The sequence below is a fragment of the Oppia nitens genome, unplaced genomic scaffold (genome assembly GCF_028296485.1).
Source record: "Oppia nitens isolate AA-2021 unplaced genomic scaffold, nextdenovo-longstitch-racon4-pilon3 scaffold11_pilon_pilon_pilon, whole genome shotgun sequence".
NCBI lineage: Eukaryota > Metazoa > Arthropoda > Arachnida > Sarcoptiformes > Oppiidae > Oppia > Oppia nitens.
This window is the reverse complement of record NW_026533190.1, coordinates 1,814,443-1,835,596: the sequence shown is the minus strand read 5'-3', so window position 1 is coordinate 1,835,596 and position 21,154 is coordinate 1,814,443. Positions and strand designations below refer to the sequence as shown.

The 21,154-nt window shown below is 24.4% G+C and overlaps 2 protein-coding genes across 2 annotated transcripts in view; one reads left to right on the top strand and one right to left on the bottom strand.

Moving 5' to 3' along the window:
- LOC128954109 (glutamate-gated chloride channel-like) overlaps positions 1-5,488 on the bottom strand; it is a 28,477-nt gene extending 22,989 nt beyond the window's left edge. The window contains exons 1-3 of the mRNA XM_054299680.1: positions 5,396-5,488; positions 4,423-4,547; positions 4,148-4,215 (exon numbers count right to left, since the gene is read on the bottom strand). Coding sequence (XP_054155655.1) covers positions 4,148-4,215; positions 4,423-4,547; positions 5,396-5,469 — 267 coding nt within the window. The 5' untranslated portion in view covers positions 5,470-5,488. The remainder of the gene's footprint in view (positions 1-4,147; positions 4,216-4,422; positions 4,548-5,395) is intronic.
- A 9,846-nt stretch (positions 5,489-15,334) lies between these two features.
- LOC128954319 (dipeptidyl peptidase 9-like) lies at positions 15,335-19,776 on the top strand. Its single transcript, XM_054299899.1, has 6 exons — positions 15,335-16,828; positions 16,885-17,625; positions 17,723-18,328; positions 18,405-18,819; positions 18,886-18,997; positions 19,134-19,776. Exons 1-6 carry the CDS (start codon positions 15,355-15,357, stop codon positions 19,224-19,226), a joined length of 3,441 nt encoding a protein of 1,146 aa, XP_054155874.1. The 5' UTR covers positions 15,335-15,354; the 3' UTR covers positions 19,227-19,776.
- The last annotated feature ends 1,378 nt before the right edge of the window (positions 19,777-21,154 follow it).

Here is a 21,154-nt window from a genome sequence, read left to right as displayed (position 1 = left end):
CTTTTCGTTGAGATACTTGCATGTCGGGTAATATTTTGCATGTTCTATCCATGGATCATCACCTGGTTCCCAACAATAAAGTCCACCATTACATTCAAAGCATTTCATAATATCTTCATGGCCAACATAATATAAACCAGCATCTGCAAACCGATTGAAGTTGTTTGATATTAATTCATCTAAAACACAATTTTCAAATGAAGAAAGTCTATTTTCAAATAAATTATAATTAATATCTAGTGAATTCATTTTTAACTGTTAGAATAATGCAATTTCGCCTTCTTAAATACTATTTAATAATCTAAAAAATAAAATTATTTAATTGATTTTTATTGGTTGTTTATTTAAGGTAAACATGTTTATAATAAAGTGAAGGCTAACAACTTTTACTGTTATACATTATTATAATATAGTATAGTGTTTAATGCAATGTAATGTAATTATTATTAATATAATAATTGTATAAATTTTTCGTAGAGCTTATACCATTCAATTGTTTAATTTTTTCGTAGAGCTAAGTAGACATAAATGTCTATTTTCGTAGAGCTTGTAAAAGTATACAACAGATTATTATTATTTGTGAATATACTAACTATTAAATAGTTATTGAATTAATTATTTTGTTGTTGTTTTTATTGAAGTTTTGTTATTTATAAACCACAATATGACTAATAATAATAATAATTTTTGATTAGTAAAAGTTTCCTAAATAAATAAATTACAATTCAAACTATATTAATAATTATAAAAAATAATACTATTAATAACATAATTAATTATTAATAAAAAAATTAATTAATGTGTCACTAACTTGTCGTCAAATGTGGATTTATTATTAGATATAAATTATTTTTTTTTTAAACACAATTAATGTTTAATAATATAAATATAGTTTAAATTTTTTTCTTGTTATTTCAATTTATAATTATTAAACATTTTTTTTAAAAAAATTTCTCATTGCTGATAATAAATAAAAATTTTTTTAAATATATTTAAAGTTATGTTTTTATTTTTATTTAAGTTTTCCTGTTCATTGAGTTTTGTGAATTAAAAAGTTTTTATTTGTGAAACAAACAAACAAACAAAATATTTATTTTCAAAAAAAAACTTTTTTAAAAGTTTATGTTATTTTTATTTTTATTATTGTTTTTATTTTTGTTGTTGAAAAACCTAAACTTTTTCAAATATTATCATAATTATCATTATTATTAGTGTATTGATATTAATATTAAAAATTTCAGTCAACAAGTTAATACAGACAAGTTAGTTGACGACTGTCCCCACTAACACCCCTTCCCCCCCCCCGCCTGAAAAAATTCGTGACTAACTCATGAGTGTCTCATTAGATATCCATTTACTTTATATGTATAATAGATTGACTACCAGTGCTAATATAAATGATGAAAACAAAATGTTTTTTTAAATATATATAATAAATGACAAAACAATGATTTTGAGATAATATATAAAAAAAAAGTTTTTTTTGTTGTTGTTTGGTGTAAATTGTGAATTCAACTAATAAATAGTGAAAATACATTTTTGTTGTTATGTTTTTTTGTCTAATCATTATTTATATAATAAATAGATAAATAAATATTATATATATTATTATTATGCGATATATATGAATAATCTAAACATTAATAATAATAATTTCCAACTTTTCATATATTTTTTATAAAAAAAAAATTATTATCATATTATTCACAATTTTTTTGTTGAATTTTTGAGAGAAAAGTTTGTTATTTATTAGTCAAACAAATTATATAATAATAATATTTGTGTTTAAAACGCTTCTCATACTATCATCTAATTAATACTAATACTTGTATCAGTTGCATACCGTTCCCCTCCTCCCTCCAAAACTACTGTAAATTACAACAACTACTGTATATCATATATAAAACACCACCAAAAAAATGGGTTCAAATATGACCAAAAAGTATCCACAAAAAGTGTGGTCCAATTTGACTACATGTGCCCGAAAAAAACCAACCAAATTAGACAAACTGGTCAACTATGATACGATTGCAATGACCGCACAAATGGGTGATATCGTAGAGATCAGGTACGGCTTTGTCCGACACTATGTACTACTGAGCGCACCTGTCGATGGCAAGCACTGGTGCTTTCATGTGCAACGACTGGTGACCACTCCCACCACTACCACAGACGCCGCCGCCGTCGACACCGATAGCGGCCACAACTACGGTGTAGTTAGATATGAACCGCTAGGCGATGTCCTACAGGATGTGTTTCCCATCGAAACACCACTCTATAGAATACACAATCAGTCAGAGCTGGCCGATCGGGTACTGAGACTAACCGAAAATGTTTCGCCGCCACCCGTCGGGCCAGTGATCAGCGCACTAAAACAGTTTTGCAATACAGTGGTCAAGTTTGACCAGTACCGATGCAATTGCGAACACTATGTAACACTATGGCGCTACGGTATCGGCTGGTCGCGTGCCATCAACACTGGCCAAACGATTGCCCGGGCCATCAAAATGTTTCGCAAATCGTTGGCCACTACTGGCCACTGCGGCAGTGTTTTAGACAACAAGTTTGGCGGCGGTGACGGCGGCAGCTGTGAAATCAATGGCCAATGTGTGGCCATCGCTGACTGTAATGTTTTTATCTATTGTTTCGGTCTCTACGGTCAGCGGCTATTGGATGGCATCGTATATGTTATGCAAACACAGCAAACAATTTTTAAAGTTTGAAAAATATTTCTATTATTTTTGTATATAAAGTTAATTTGATTTATATTATTATATTATATAATGTTTTATTTTATTTTATTTATTTTTTGCTTTTAATTTTATTTATTGTTATATATATTTTTCATCCAAAAAAAATTTAGTCAGTAAAAAATATTATAATTCCGATAATATTTGTAAATATATTGTATTTTTTTTAATTTGTAAACCCATATTAAATATGATATAATTATATGATTTCTATTTAATGTATTTATATTTGTATTTATATTAAAATATTTTATTTTTATACTGTGCAATATATATATATATATGTATATATCATTAATTGAAATAAAATAAAATTGTGTAATTACTGTGTAAATAATTTGTTTATTTTAAAAAAATAATATATTTTTTGCTGAAATAATAGTATAGTGAATAAATTGTTTGAAGTTTGAAAATTTCATTATTTATATTTAAAAAAAAAATTATTTTATAAACCTTGAAGCTAATGTATTTTATTTTTTTAATATATGATAATATCATAATCAGTCAAAAGTGATGATTTGGATTTTATTATCATTTATAATAAATTGTATCTAGGTATTTAGTATAATGTTATTTTAGTGGAAACTAATAACAAACAAACAAAAAATTCAATTTGATTTATTTTATATATATACAATCAAATTGAAGTTTATATTTATTTTTATAAAAAAAAAATTTAAACAATACATTACATTATGATTTTTACTAGAATTTTCATTAAGTGATAAAATTGTAATAAATTAATTTTACAGAAAAATTTTCCCCATTTTATAAGTTTTATTATTTATTAATAGACTTTTAATATATTTCTAGTTTAAAGTTAAGTGCATTTTTAGTGTATATTATATCTTATATACTTTAAAAAAATAATAATTATTATATAATTTAGATTTTTAGTGCATAGAGTATATTGTTTTCAATATCATTATTATAATAATTAAAATATTTTTCTATTATTATTATTATAATCATTATCAATTAGCACTTGTAAAATAAAACAAAAAAAAAATTAAATAGTAGTATAATTTACAATAAAAGTTTAAATATTTTGAAAATAAAGTAAAAGCATTTAATGCATAATAAAACCATTAGAAAATACATTTTTATTTTAGGAAAAACTAATATTTTTCTAGCAATTAGTAGATAATTTGGTTTTTAAAAAATATTATTATTTTTAATTAGTTAGCAATAAACAAACAACATATTTAATAATAAAAAAATAACTATTTATTAACTCATTTTTTATTATTATAACAAACACGTGTAGACAATAAACATAAAATTAATTGCAAAAACAATTATTTTATTTGTTTTGTTTATTATGTATATCATAGTAAAAAAAATAATTTAAAAAAAAATATTATAAATAAAATTTATATTATAATACTCTAACTTACCATGGTAACATCATCAATGCTTGATATACTTCTAACATAAATGTTAATTGATACCAGTGCCGGTCCATCTAGGTTATTATTATTATTATTAATAAAAATTGAAATTAATTATTTCATATAATTTGAAAATAATTTTTTAAAAATTTGATAAATAACAACAACAATAATAATAATAATAAACATAATTATTATTAAATCATTAGTATATTGTTTATTTTATTTTAAAAAAATACATTTAGGGGACAGTTATGTATTTGTTTGTACTGTACACATACCCTGACCCTGGCTGGCATTGACACCGGACGGTCGTATACGGGAATCGTAGCGGCCGTCGCCGATAATCGAGTCCAATATACGCTTTTCTATGGCCCGAAAGTTGGCCGTCCCTTTTCCCGAAACTCTGGTATATATATATATTTTTTTGTTGTTGAAAAAAATAATAATATTAAACAATCAAATAAGTTAATCAAAAAAAAGACATTTTTTAAAAATAAATAATATTTAATATCAGTTTATTGTTTTTTATTGATTTTTTTTTAATAAAAAACTGTATTAAACTTAATTAAAGTTATAAATTACTGTAAATACTGTTTGATATAATTATATTAGATTACTATTATTATATTGTATATAGTTTTTTTGATAGATATTTTTAAAAATTTAATATACTAGTAGACCATGATCAATTAAGTATAGTGAATAATTTTTTCAATTTATAACTTTTATAAAAAAAAATTAGATTAAAAATTGTTGTGATCTTATTTGTTAAGTTACTTTGAAATAAATTTATATTATTATCCAATTTTTCTTTTAATTTTTTAAATATTTTACTTGAAAATTGTTTAGAAAATTATATTTTTTATTCAACTATATAATACAAATCTACAAATATATCAAAATGGGATACAAATGTTTTTTTTATTTGTTATATAAAAATCAATAAATTTCTTTTATTTATTTCTAACTTTTATTGAACATTGTCTATAATTTTTTGAAAAATTTGTTTTTATCAGTTTAATTAAAAATTTAAATAGTAAGATTTAATTTTTAAAAAAAAATATAATAATATATTTTTAAAAAATTAATTTATATCTCAATATAATATTAACTAAATTACACTCACATAATATTTTTATTTTAATATTAATTAAGTAACACATAATTATGAAAATAAGTTTTTTATTATTAATAAAGTATTGATTTATAATTTTATTATTATTATTATTATTAAAATCATTCAGTAATTACCTTAATTGTATAAATAGTAAAAATAGGCTAACTATGGATAGCCATATTTTTAGGGTTGTCCAATAGTTTGTCATAATTATTTATTTTTGTTGTTGTTGTGTCCAATTATTATATATATATATATTATTTTTTTGACAGATGTTTTTAATGACAATTTTTTTTGTATCAAATAATATATAATATATTGATTTCTATTATTTGATTGCTTGTTATTTTTGTTGATATTAATATATATATATAATCAATAAATATGTAATTTTTTTAAATTAAATATTTTGATTTAGTATAATATATAGATTTATTATTATTATTTTGCACAAATAATTATTTTTATTATAATATAAATATTATAATTAAGTTATTTATATTAATATACACACATAAGAAAAATGTCATTAATAATAATAATAATAATTATTATATATATTTTTTGATTATTATTATTAAATATTTATAATTAATATTGTTTTTCTTCTATGACGATAAAAATTAAATCTAAGTAATAATAATAATAATAATAATATAATATTAATAATAATAATAATAATAATAATAATAATAAGAAGAAGAATAATAATAATAATAATATAATAATAATAATAATAATAATAATAATAATAAATTGAATTAAAAACAATAAATATTAATTAATGCTTTTTGCTTTTACTAATATTTAAATTTTTAATTAGTTTTACAAACCATTATTACGATTATTATTATTATTATTAGTAATTTTGTTTTTTGTAATGTTTTAATATTTAATGAATTTTATTAGTCATCAATTTTATATACCGGTATATACTTTATAAGTATAATATATATAATTATTAAGTACAACAATAAGCCAGTAATTTAATAAAATTTAATAGTAATCTTAAAGTTAATCACACAAACACTAACAATAAATTTATAAATAATAAATTCATTCAATTATTTATTATAGTTTTCACATTAAAAAAACATAAAAAATTATTATCAAAATTAATTAATCAAATTATATTGTTTTTTTAAAAAAAAATCATAATATATATATATTAATAATATCACTTACATTAATTGATTATTATTATAGTTTTTATTTTTTACCTATTATTATTATTATGGCTATTAATATTTTAGCAAGATAATTTTAAAACAATAACAATGATACAATAGCATACAAATTAGTATTATTATTATTATTGAATAATATAGTCACACACACACACATACATGAAATTTTTTTGAAAAAAAACTATAGGCTTTTTATTTTCAATCAAAAAATTATATAATAATAATAATAAATTTTAATTTATTATTATTATTATTATTATTACAATCATATACTAGCATATTATAAATGTCTGTCGCAAAACATTGTACACAACAATCGTTAGGAAACGACAGTGTTTTCAGTTGTGATTTTTATTGATGTATTTGCGCCGTCATCTGTATCGGTGTCTCCTCTCATATATATATATATATATTATATATATATAATATATAGCAATATATATATATATAGAGTATATCTATCTATATATCTCTAAGTGTTTTCTATGGTATTAGGTTTGTTATGTCCGCGAAGCGCACCCGCACTCCGATTTGCAGTGATGTCTGTGCTATCAAATTGTTTTATATGTGATATTACTGTATATATATATAACTCTATATACAGTATATATAAAATACATATATTCCCAGAATATTCTGTTATATATAAAAATTCTTATCTAATATATATATATAGATATTGACATAATCTCTCTCTCTCTCTCTCTCTCTCTCTCTCTCATCTCAATCAATATAATAAATACTATATAAACAAATTGCTTACAAATACAGACATTATAAATCACTTATAAATATACTGTTTTTTATATATATATATACAGATTGTATAATACAGTATAAATTATAAATACTGTTAGTCATGTACTAAATGTCTGAATTAATTGACTATAAGTTATAACTATATTAGACCTAAACATTTGTCACAAACAAATAAAATAATAATTAATTTTTTTTATTATAATTAATTCATTGTTAGTTCAGAGTTAACTAAACATGTTTTAAAAAATGTTTCACTGTTTAGATTTACTTTAAGTAATGAAAAAATTTAAGTTTTTATTATAAAAAATAATTGTCAACAAAAAAATAATGTCAAACAAATTTTTAATAAAATTATATATATATATTATAATTGTGTTTTAAATGGGTATTTCTAATATCTAAATGTAATAAACATATGTAATTTTTAAATATAATATAATTTATTACTATTTAACCTTGCCAAATTTTCCTATTTACTCAAACTTATATAAGTTTCAAATGTTTATATAATGGCCCAAAAATAACACATCAATTAAAAACTGTGTATTTAGTTTAGCACTTAAAACCTTATTACGTGAACTAACATAAAATGTAAAAATTTTTAAATTAAATTTTTCGGTAAACACTACTGTAATTGTAAATTTCATTTGTGATAATACTTTAAGTTATTATATTAAATTAAATTATAATATGATTTTTCAAGTTTAATATAAAAATAAAATATATCATAAATATACAGTATATCCTGTTTATAAAATTTATAAGTCTATATATAATTACAATCAATTTAAAATGAAATATTACAGCACTTTACAGTACATTAGTTTTAATAAAATTATATCTTATAATTGTTTATAAAAATGTTTGTTTGTGTGTTTGTTATAAATAAATAATAATTTTTCTATATATATATATATATATATATAGTTATAATTCATAAAAATATATATTTTTCTAGATTTTATTAATTTTACATTTTTACATGCAATCAATTTATATTATTAGTAAAAATTTTTAATATATATTTTTTAATAAAACAGTTATCTTAAAAATATATCAATAAATAAATAAAATTATAAATGCTATTAAAACATTTAATGGAAAAATTATGTCAAATTATATATTTATAAATTATTACAATATTTTAATGTATAAAACAAAAAATTTATTATTTATTTATTTTTTTATATAAATATTTCTAGTTGTTTCCGGAAATAATTTTATTCAATATTATAACAAAAAAAAATATGTAATACTATAATTAATTTCTAAAACTTGTTTGTTATTAAATATTAAAAAACTAAAAATTTATTTATTTTTTTCTGATTATATATTTTTAAATATTAGATAAACACATTTTTATTTATAAAATTTCAATATTCTATAATTATTATTCAAAATGTAAATAATTTTTTTTAAAAAAAACTAAATATGATATTTTTTGTAATAATATTTTACATGATTTTATAAAAAAATATTTATTTATATATATATATATAATATATAATTATAAATATATCAAATTAGTATTCACTATACATAATAACAATAATTTTGGTATAAATTATTCATACATTGTATTAGTATATTTGACTATTCGCTTGAAAATACTTAATCATTAAAAATTGATATTAACTATAAAAAAAAATTACTAACATTTTTATAGTATAATTTATTCTTGCAAATATAGCAATATATAAATACAATTATATATATATATATAATGATAATTATAATACTAATAATAATAGTAATGATGTTTAATAAATAAATAATTTTGTTTACTACATATTATTGTTCAATATTGTTAATGTCTACATATTGTTAATGTTGGTTATGATATTGAATTTTGTAATTTAAAAAATATCAATTATTTATGATTTAATATTGTAATGATATAATATACATATATATATATATGTCTATGTCTATGTATGTATATTATATCATTACACTATAATATTATAAATTTTAATTATAAATATTATATTTATTTTTTATTTTTTAATAACCCATATAATAAAACTAATATTTTTTATCTCCAATTTTCATATTATATTTTTTTGAGAAACAAATTGTTTAGTATAGGTCCTATACTATAGGATATAACTAAAATATATATACATAAATTACTAGTTATTTCATATATTATTATTTTTTAATAAATTATTATCAAAAATACTACTATTTTTAGTCAAATTATTTTAAATGTATGACATTTTTTTCAATAGTATCATATATTCACTGCACGTTTGTTTTACATTTGCATTGATTTTTTTAAAATTAGATTTTTAATTAAAATTCATATTATTAATTAATAATGACAATAATAATAATAATTGATAGTTATTTTTTTTTTGTTATTAAATATCAATAAATTAAAATCAAATTTCATTGCAAAAATTTATTTTTAGATTTTTATTGATATTACATAATATAATGTTATAATACATATATTAAATAGTAAATTTTAAATAATTATGATTTTGTGATTTAATTGAAATTATTTATCATTTTTTTTATTCAACAACAAAAATATTCTCCATTTATTTAAATAATTTTTAAAAAACAGAGTAAAATATTTGTTTCTTATATTATGTTTTTTTTGTTATATTAAAAAAATATATTATATATTATTTATGATTTATGATATATTTTATTTCACGCAAACCGCATATCAAATAAGTAAATATATATATATATTTATATATAAATTTTAATGTTCAAAAGTTTTATAAACTCAAAACATAGATACACACCTACATATAGTATATAAATATATATATATATATTTGATATGTATATATCAATATAATTTATATATAAATTTTTATATTAAATGCATATTAATAATAAATGTTCAAAACATATTAAATAAATATATACAGTATATTCAGTATATAATATTTGAAAATTATTTATAATTTATACTACTTTACACACATTTACGGTATTTGTTTAAAAAATAAAATAAAAAGTGAATATACTGTACAGTACTTATGGATATTGAAATATATATAATATTTTTGCAGACATTTTTTTAGTTTAAGTCGATATTGTCATCAATAGGTTAAAAAAGTTTTTTATGTATTACAGACAAACAAACAAAAAATTTACAAAAAATTAAAAATTCATAATTTCATAGTCAATGGGACTTTCAATAGTGCTATGAATTTTAATTTAACCCACACTAACATAGGTATACCTCTTTTTTTTGATAATAATAAAAAAGTCACTCACATTAGACACACACACACACTATGTAATCAATATTATTATTATTATAGTTGGTATAGAAACCAATTCCCATATATATACAGGTATAATGAAATGTATCATTAATTCATATATGAGATTCTTGCGGTTTAAACACACACACACACACACATACATACATACATACACACACACACACACACACACACACAYACAYACATACATACATACATACACACACACACACACACACACACACATACATACATACATACATACATACAGACACACACAGTATATAATGTAATGGTATGTATGTATGTATATATAAAAAGTGAGACCTATTGGTCAAACATAACTGAGTGCTCTCACTTACACCTATTACATAGTGTGTACTGTATTATAAGTTATTTGTATAGTTATAATAATAATAATGAAAATAATAATAATAGTAAAGCGTGTGAGTGTCAAACATGTATAGTATAATATCTAATATCTATAAAACTAACAATTTTTGATGTCAAGGCCTATCAACGTGAGAGAGAAAGAGAGAGAGAGTGAAAAAAATCATACATACATTCAGTCATACAATCAGTGAGAGAGATATCCATATAATATAATATATAATAGTTTTGTCAGTTATTTAATATTCATTATACAGAATATTCTTTATGTGTATTTGCATTTGATTTTCTATGTGTGCATACATTTCCAAATAATTAATAATCATAATAATAATAGGTATTATTAATAATCCTAATAATAATAATAGTGTATATGTGTGTTGATTTGTTACCTATTTTTTGTGGTGGTGGGGGACAACACACAAAACATGTATACAACAAAAAAAAAAGTTATCATTTATTTGATTTTTGTGGTGAGAGTTTCATACTATACTAAAATGTGTGATTTTCTAAAAAGTCAATTGTAAATTTGTTTAGCATTAAAATTTAAAAAAAAAAATAAATGCATAACTAAATAAAATATTTGTAATGCAATTTGGTTAGTGTGTGTGTGTGTGTGCAATCAGTTTATAAATTCAATATAGTTTAGTTTAATTGTTAATCAAATATCATTGTTTTTTTTCTCAAGCACCTGTACTCGCCTGGGCTATACATATCTATTAAATAGTGTGGACATAGTGTATGTATGTATGTGTTTGTGGTGTTAACACAAAAAAACCAACAAAAAAAAGTGTTAAAACTAGTTATTAGAAATAATATTCAATATTATTATTATTATTATTATTATTATTAAAGAATATTCTCTATCTATTATACAATACTATAAATATATTTATATATATATATCTATAAATATTGGAAAATAAAAACCAAGTCGTCGTGTGATTAGTGCTAATAATCATTATTCATGAAATGTGTGTATTATTAATGATTTTATATATATATATATATTTATATATATACTGGTATATTGACAATAACAAGTCTAGATTACCGGAGTTATTATAAATATTAGTATTATTATTATTATTATGATTATTACTATTGAAGTATATTTTGTGGAAATTTATTAATGAATAAATATTTTTATTTAATTAAAAATAATATTCAAATATATATATATACTGTACTTTAATATAAATATCTAAATACCTGTACTATATTAAAATACTAATAATTTATAAACATTTACATTTATCTACTATATTGTGTTGTCTAATATTATCAACATTATTATCAACATTATTATTATCAACATTATTATTATCAACATTATTATTATCATCATCATCAACAACAACATAATCATGGATAAAAATGTATATAAATTTATAGATAATATTAGTTAATTAATTATAATTAATATAAAAAAATAAAATTTTCCAATTAATTAAATGTATATTTATTTGTTAATTTTCTACTAAACTAGATATGCCCGCACCGTTAGGTTAGTACTGTAAATTTTTGTTTAACATATATATATATATATATTTTCTATAAATATTATTCATATATCTATGTGGTCATCCTATCCATGATAAACTAGATATTTAAATATTATTTAATAATATTAATAATAATAATATGCGAAATCTTCCGCAAACAATTGTCGGCAAACAAGCATACAGTGGCCAGCAATCGCCCCAAGAGGACAATTCAATGACAACCAATACGGCCAATCAAAGTCCAAACTATGGCCAAGAGTGGCGCGATTCGGGTGCCGCCACCCGACCCGTACAGCCGATACGTTTCAATCGGGTTCGGGCACTGCTAACCATTATTTCGTTGGCCTTTCTATCTCTGTTCCTGTTTGTCGTATATCTACAGTTTGGGCTAATCGTCCTCATTGTTACCATAACGCTGACCATATGTATAGCTATTGCATTTTTCTGGTATATCCGACATACTATGATGTCTATCGGTGATGATGATGACGGTACAGATAATAATAATCAGACCAACAATGGCGGCACCGATAGCCGCCAACCGGCGGCCAATAACTATAGTAGAAATCGTCAGCAAATGAATCGCCGATTTTAGGATTTATTTTTTTGTTGTTGTCTAGTAATTATAAATTTTATTTTATTATTATAACTACAGTATTAAAAGATATAATGTTTGTTATTAACTATTATTATTCATTAATTATCAATTATTTACTAATCAATTAAAATAATATTTATTAATAATTTTTAATATAATGCTCTATTAAAAAAAAGTATTATAAAAAATATTTTTTGAACGAACAAATAATTTTTTAAAAATAAATAATACTGTATTATATATTATATCATATAAATTAACCCATCATATAAATTGATGAATTATATATATATATATATATATATATATATATATATATATATATAAAATCAAATTAATCAAATTGTAAATATTTAAAATTTATATAAAAATAATTACACCTTATTATTATTTTTTCAATGATAATAAAATAATAATAATAATAATAACATGTTTAACATGGCTATTTTTTGCAATAATATTAATATTGATATATATTATAAATCATAACAAATTAAAAGTAATGTAATATACAGTACATTATTTAAAAAAAAAATAAATAAATGTGTTTGTATAAATATAATGTATTATAAAAAAAATTTTTAAAAATGAAAACATTTGGAGTAATTGTTTTTTCATTATTTATTTATTTTAACAATTATTGAAATTGAATTTTAAATTTATTATATAATTATATAATACTGTTATTTTCAAAAAAAATATATATATATATTTTCAAATTGTTAATAATTTAATTTAGTATTGTATATATATACAGTATTGCAAAAATATTGTAAAATATAATTTGTTTATCAAATTATTATATAATTTTTTTTCGGGGGGGGGGGAACGGTAAGGGGCAACCAAGCAAAACAATAGACATATAATTATAATAATTATATTTTTAAAAATTATACATATCACATTTATAACACATGTATTAAATTACCAAACAAACAAAAATAATACTTAATTAAATAATAAAAATATTTACTCAATTTGATTGATTTATATATAAGTTTGTTAAAATTAATTATTTTTAATTATTTTATTTTAATAATTTTAGAAATATTCTAATATATAAAAAAATATTTAAATACAGATAATTTTAATTTTATAAATTATAGTATTATTTGCTATAATAATAAATTATTATATTATATAAATATATTACTAAAATTAATAACAATCATTAAAAATATTATAGCATTTTTTTTATTAATTAAAATTAATAATAATTTATATATAATATAAATATAGTTATTTTAAAATATCTAAATTAGTTATTAAAAAAAATAAAATTGATTTATTTATAATTTATATAATTATATAATATATTATATAATGTAATTATATTTTATTAATTAAATTTATTGAATATGAATTAATTAGAAAGTGTCTTGATAAATTTATTATTATAATAAAATTACCGTATTGAAAATATATTATTTTAAAAAAAATAAAATACTAATGTAACATGTGATTTTAATTAACTAATTGAATTAATATATATATATATATATATATAGATACGCATATATTGCGTGCACGTATAGGTTAAACATTGAAAAAAAAATAAAATAAAAATTATTTACTATTATCAGTTTTTATTAACTAATAATAATATTAATTAAAAAAATGCATTAAAAAAATTAAAAATATTCTACACCTGTATAGAAATTTATTTTATTAAACGTAATTTATGTTATGCATAGTAACAACACAAAAAAACTATCAAAAAAAATATAAAAATAAAACTCATGTGACTTTACTGTATAGACTAGAGGTTGGATTTCATGATTTAAAATTTTTAATTTCATAAAAAAAACCCGAAACTGCAAACCGTTTTGTTGTTATTATTATTATTATATTATTATAATTATTATTATTTAAGTTAATCAATTTAATTTGTAATTAATATGTATAAAATAAAATTTTTTAAATAATAAATTAAATATTATTTAAATAAACGGTTTGGTTTTTTTTAAACTTTCTCTAACGGTTTGGTTACTATAATAATAATACTGTAAATAGTTGTCTAGTATTTTACACTCTAATACAAACATACAATACTACTACTACTACTACAGTAAAAAACTGTTTCAGTATAACTTAAACCAAAACAATACAATGATACCCAATAATACAGTAGTCTATGCAAAATGCGCGCAATATTATTAGGGTATAATGCTTAGGGGGGCGGAGCTATAATACTAAACATATTATAATTTTTTTTGTATATATATATTAAGTATAATCTATGTGTGTTTGTGGTGCATTTGCGCTATTGTTTTGGTTTAAGTTTCAATGAGACAATGTTATATACTGTACACATACACTATAATACATATACACATTGGCATTACTACACATACATTACATATATATATATATAATACATACACACACTATATGTACAGTACATATAAGTGTATTGACATTACAATGTTGTTCAACAATAACAACAATAATAATAATAATAATAATAATCCTAACAATCATTGGCTGTCAACGCATAACATGTATTACTTGTATGTAATGTCACGCAAACCGATGAAACCGTGGCCACAGTTAAGACAGTCAGTAAAGAGTTCGCACCGAAGGTTCGGCGAAATCGGACTCAAAGTACCGTTTATGTTCAATTGGCGCAACCAATTGACCGGCGATGACGATGATGACCATAACAATACCCGACTGAGGATCTACTTCTTGTCCGCGTTGAACAACTCGCCAGAGATTACGCTACTCTACTGCGACTACGACACGGAAGCCGCGGCGGCCATAACAACCACTCCGACCACCACCACCACTACACCAATAGTGGCCGCCAACCGTGCGGCCAGTGTTACAGTGGCTAACAATTACGTACCTATAGATCTTTCGGCTGCGGCCAACTCGACGACGACGCCGACGACAACAACACTACTACACGATATCGATGCCAACCACTCGCCAGACGATCGATTAATGTCCAGCGATATGATTGTCGACGGTGTCATCGGCGGCGACGACGACGATGAGAATGAAGAGTTTATGCCGATGCGACCGCTGACTGTTCACCGACAGCCCAATATCGGACATCATCAACAACACAATAACCTTACATTTAATCGGTTAGACTCTGGCGTTGCCGCCGTCAGTGATGAAGACGACGACGACGACGACAACAACAACTATCACAACGAAGAAACGTCTGACGACTCGCATCGACGGCTACACTGGCGGCCATTGATCAGTGCATTCAAGTCTAGCGGCGCGACGACAACAACAACTACTTCGTCGCCGCTCGACCTGAGCATCGATGGCCATCAACAACAACAACACCAGCGAACCGGTAGTTCACGCGAAGAAAATCTACAACTGGAACGCAAGCGTATGATGTTTACCGGTATTACGTCCTACGAATATCAGGCCAAAAGTGGCCGATTTGTTTTCGCTTCGGGCGACACACTGTACTGGTTTGACGATCCCGTCGGTACGGTTGTTGCTGCCGATAGTGTTCCGCCAGCGATATCATCGTCTCCGCCATATATACCGAAAAAGTTGGATTCGACCACAACGTTCACCAAAATGAATCCACAGTTGTGTCCATCGGACCCGAATTTGTGCGCCTATGTAGCCGACGGCGACTTATGGGTGTGTAATCTGAAGAGTGGACTCGAGTTTCGGCTAACAGAGACCAAGTTTGATACAGATTCTGGTGCCCTATCGGCCGGTTCGCCGCCGTATGTCATCCAAGAAGAGTTTAGCCGCTATACGGGTTTCTGGTGGCGACCGGACAACGGTTACGACAATATTGATCAAACCGGTGACGTTAGCTATAGCCTGCTGTGCGAGTTTGTCGACGAAAGCGAGGTAGAGATGGTCAAGATAGCCAACTGGGACGGCAGTGTCGAGGAGTACAGGTTTCCGCGGGCCGGTATGTAATAATACTAAGCGATCCACGACTTTCCCGTTAATCTCGAGTTTTTTTAGGTCAGACTAATGCCGAATCTTCGCTATCGATTGTAACATTTTCGTTGAATACGACAACACAACAGATAGCCGACGTCAAGATTGCAAGTCTACCGAAATCGTTGACCGAAGTGTTTCCCTCATACGAATATCTAGTGCTGGCCGGTTGGCATTCGTACGACGCTATTTGGGTACAACTGTTGGACCGTAGCCAACAGCATCTAGTCCTGGCCCTGATGTCCCTACATAGCCTATTTCCGGCCCAGATTATCTACGAAGAACGGTCGGCCACTTGGATCAACTGTCACTTTGTCTTACATTTTTTCAGTTCAATCGCCAACGACTTGTCATCTTCGGCGTCCTCGCCAGCGTTGTTGTCGGAGTTGACGGTAGGTTCGCATTTAAGATTTATCTGGAGCTCCGAGGAAACCGGTTATCGACATCTCTATCAAATTGAAGTACAATTAGTTGATTCGATGACCACCGCAGCCGCCGCCACTGTTACCACTACCGGTGATAGTGGTACCGATTCCAATGATGAGAATAGTATGTCCGATAACTGTTCCACATCGCCGCCGCCGCCGCAATCATCATCATTACCACAAATACCTCTAACGCCGCAACAAATATCGGCCATTGCTGACGATGACTATAACGGTGCAAAACAGCTTAAACTAGACGATACATTAGGTTTAGATAATAGTAGTATTGATGAAGAAAATACTGGTCCATTGGGCACTGGTAGTCATAATATTAGTCAGAGTATGTTTGTTTGTAACACTATATATTGAATGTTTTTATTTACTAAATTTTTTTTCGGGACAAACCTATTGTTTTTGGTTTGTTTGGTTGTCCACAGATTCATCAATGAATAGCTCACCGTTTGACTCGTTGGAGACAATACGGGCCAAACTGATTGGCAAAGTACAGCTAACCCACGGAAACTGGGAGGTCAGCGAAAGTGAGGTATGGCTGGACGAAAAAAAATCGCTGGTCTACTTTACCGGACTCAAAGAGTCGCCACTGGAACGACATCTTTACGTTATTTCACTAAACTATCCGAAACTTCAACCAAAACGGTTGACTGCCGAAGACTTTTCGCACACAACGATTGCCTTCAATCATGATTTTACACATTTTGTCGACATTATGTCCAACATTACAATACCGCCGTTTGGCTATCTCCAGAAACTGGTCACTACCACTGCCAATGCTAGCCTACCGGATGTCCAATCGGAACGTCTGTTTCTCGGTACTACTGCCAATCCGGGCGAAGATGGCGACCAAATTGATTTGCTGCCCGGTATGGCTGCACCCCAGCTGTTTGACTATAGGCTCAAATCGGGTGATCTTATCTACGGTTTTATATTCAAACCCGAATGCATGGAAGCGGGCGTAAAATATCCGGTACTATTGGAAATCTATGGCGGACCCGAAGTGCAATTAGTTAGCAAATCGTTTAAAGGTATAGTTTAATAGGATTTAAGTATTTTTTTTATATACCGGTTCTTTTAAACTATTATTTCTACTAACTTTGACAGCTGTCCGTCACTGTCGGCGCCATTTGCTGGCATCGGAAGGCTATATTGTTGTTGCATTTGATTCGCGCGGTTCGAAGCACAGGGGCGTCAAATTTGAGGCTCACTGTCGCCATCGATTAGGTCAGGTAGAGATTGCCGATCAAGTGGAAGCACTGCAATGGTTGGCCGAAAATACCGATTTCATTGACATGTCACGCGTGGCCGTACACGGCTGGTCGTACGGTGGCTATCTGTCACTGATGGCATTGGCCCAGCGGCCCGATATATTCAAATGTGCCATAGCTGGTGCACCGGTAACCAATTGGCAACTGTACGATACGGGCTATACCGAACGCTATATGGGTACGCCGGCCAACAATGCCGAAGGCTATCGGCTCGGAAACGTTATGACACACATTAACTCCTTTCCCAATGAGTATGAATATATATATATATATAGATTTTTTTGTTGCTAATTGTTTTGTTTTTTTTTTTAAAAAAGAGAGAACCGTTTACTTATAATCCATGGCCTTATGGACGAGAATGTCCATTTTGCCCATACTGTACAATTAATACAGGCGCTGGTCAATGCCGGCAAACCATATCAATTGAATGTAAGTAAATGGATAGTTAGTTTAGTGGGTGGTGTGTGTGTGTGTGTGGAAGGAAATGGGTTTAGATTTTGTTGTTGTTGTTGTAATTAATTTAATAACACGTTTTCTCTCTATTTTCGATATTATAATTTAAAAGGTATATCCATTTGAACGGCACAGTCTACGACACTCCCAGTGCTCGGAACACTACGAAACTCTATTATTATCATATCTACAGAACAATTTATAGCCAAATTAATCTTCAATCAATTACAATCATTAAATTTTTTAAATAATAATAATGCATTTTTTGACTGTCGGTTAAGTCAAGTCAATCGAGAGTGTAGACTAAAGCAGGACATGGATAGCCCGTTCCCGTTTCAGCCATCACCACCACCACCCCTGTCCACCACTGCTTCCAAATGTGTGTGTGTGTTAATCATCGATAGACTTAACTAACCATCATCATCATCATCCAGGTCATTTTTTTTAAAAAATAAAAATTATCAAGCTCATGCCTCTCTATTACATATATACGGATGTTTTCTCGTATATGTTTGTGTTTCGGTGGACCCGGAGCTACCTCAAGCTACAGCAGTGTTATTAGGAGAGAGAGAGAGAGAGAGAGAGATAACAGTGCCAATTGTGGTTGTTTTGTGCGATAGATCTTTTTTTTATCTACCCTTTCCCTAAACATTTATCCCATTCCCTGACAAACGTTATGCGTTGGTGACGGTATTAATTGATTGATTGATGTTTTGTTGTTGTTGTTGTGTGTGTATGTATGATATGTCTGTAAATACGGTATATATATATATATATATAAACCAAGAAAATTGACTAATGATTGGAAATTCAAATTAATTTGTTTTTTTTAATTATTATTTATTTGGATTTTTTTTAATTATTTATATATATTGAATATATATATATATATATATATATATATAAATTTATATGACTATTAAAATAAATTTATTAAAAATTTTATAAATATATATTATTCTAAACAAAAAAAATATTGTTTAATATACAAAAAAATAATAATAACTATGCTCTTAATATTTTTAATTAATTGCCTAATAATAATAATAATAATTTTTATGATAATCATTTATTGTTAAAAATAAATAAATATATATAATAATATTATTATAATCTATTCATCAGTTTATTTTAAAAAATTATTAAATATTATTATTATTATTTCTATTATTAATATTATAAACAAGTTTTATTAATTATTATATTTACATTTATTTCGGAAAATTAAATTATTGACAAAAGTTTTTTTTTGTTTTTTTTATATATATGGTTTGTTAAAAATTATATACAAATTAAATTATATTTAATGTAAAATTCACTGATGAGATGACACAATGTATTATTTTAAAAAAAAAAATAATAATAATCCGAAAAATAGTTTATTTAATAGAAGATAAAAAAAAATAATAATAAAAAAAGTTATTGACTATTTTTGTTTTATTATTTATAATGATTAGACTGTTTTAATAACAGTAATATTTATTACTATAAAAAAAATAATTTTATATATGTTAAATCAAATTTACCAATTTAATAAAAAAAAATAAACTAGTAGTTAAAAATAAAAATTAACTATAATAATAACATACTATACTAAAATTTAGTAGTGATGATGATCAAAATTAACGCACCTGTATCATATTTTGGTTTTAAGGGACAGGGGGAAGGGTGTATACAAGTAGGTATTTAAACACACACCGGTATTGCCATATGATTACATGTACCGGTATTATACAACTATAGTTTACCAGTAATTTAGTTACAGTACATGTATAAAATAATACCGGTTTGATGGGAACAGTTAGTTAGTTAGTTAAGTGTAAACGTCAACACATTGGTAGACAGTTTTTTTTAGTATACAAATATTATTATTGAAATTAAAAAATATATTATTATTATTATTATAATATACTTTTTATTAATAACATTCAGTATGTATAGTATTTAATATATATATATAATAATTTTATAAAAATTAAAAAACTTATGTGTTTGTAATGTACTGTATATTTTTTACATCAACTGTATAGTTAGTACAGTGTGTTTTAATAATGTTATTAACAAATCAGGAAATATAAATAAATAATCTACGATTAGATATAATACTAATAAGTTTGATATAAAATATATATA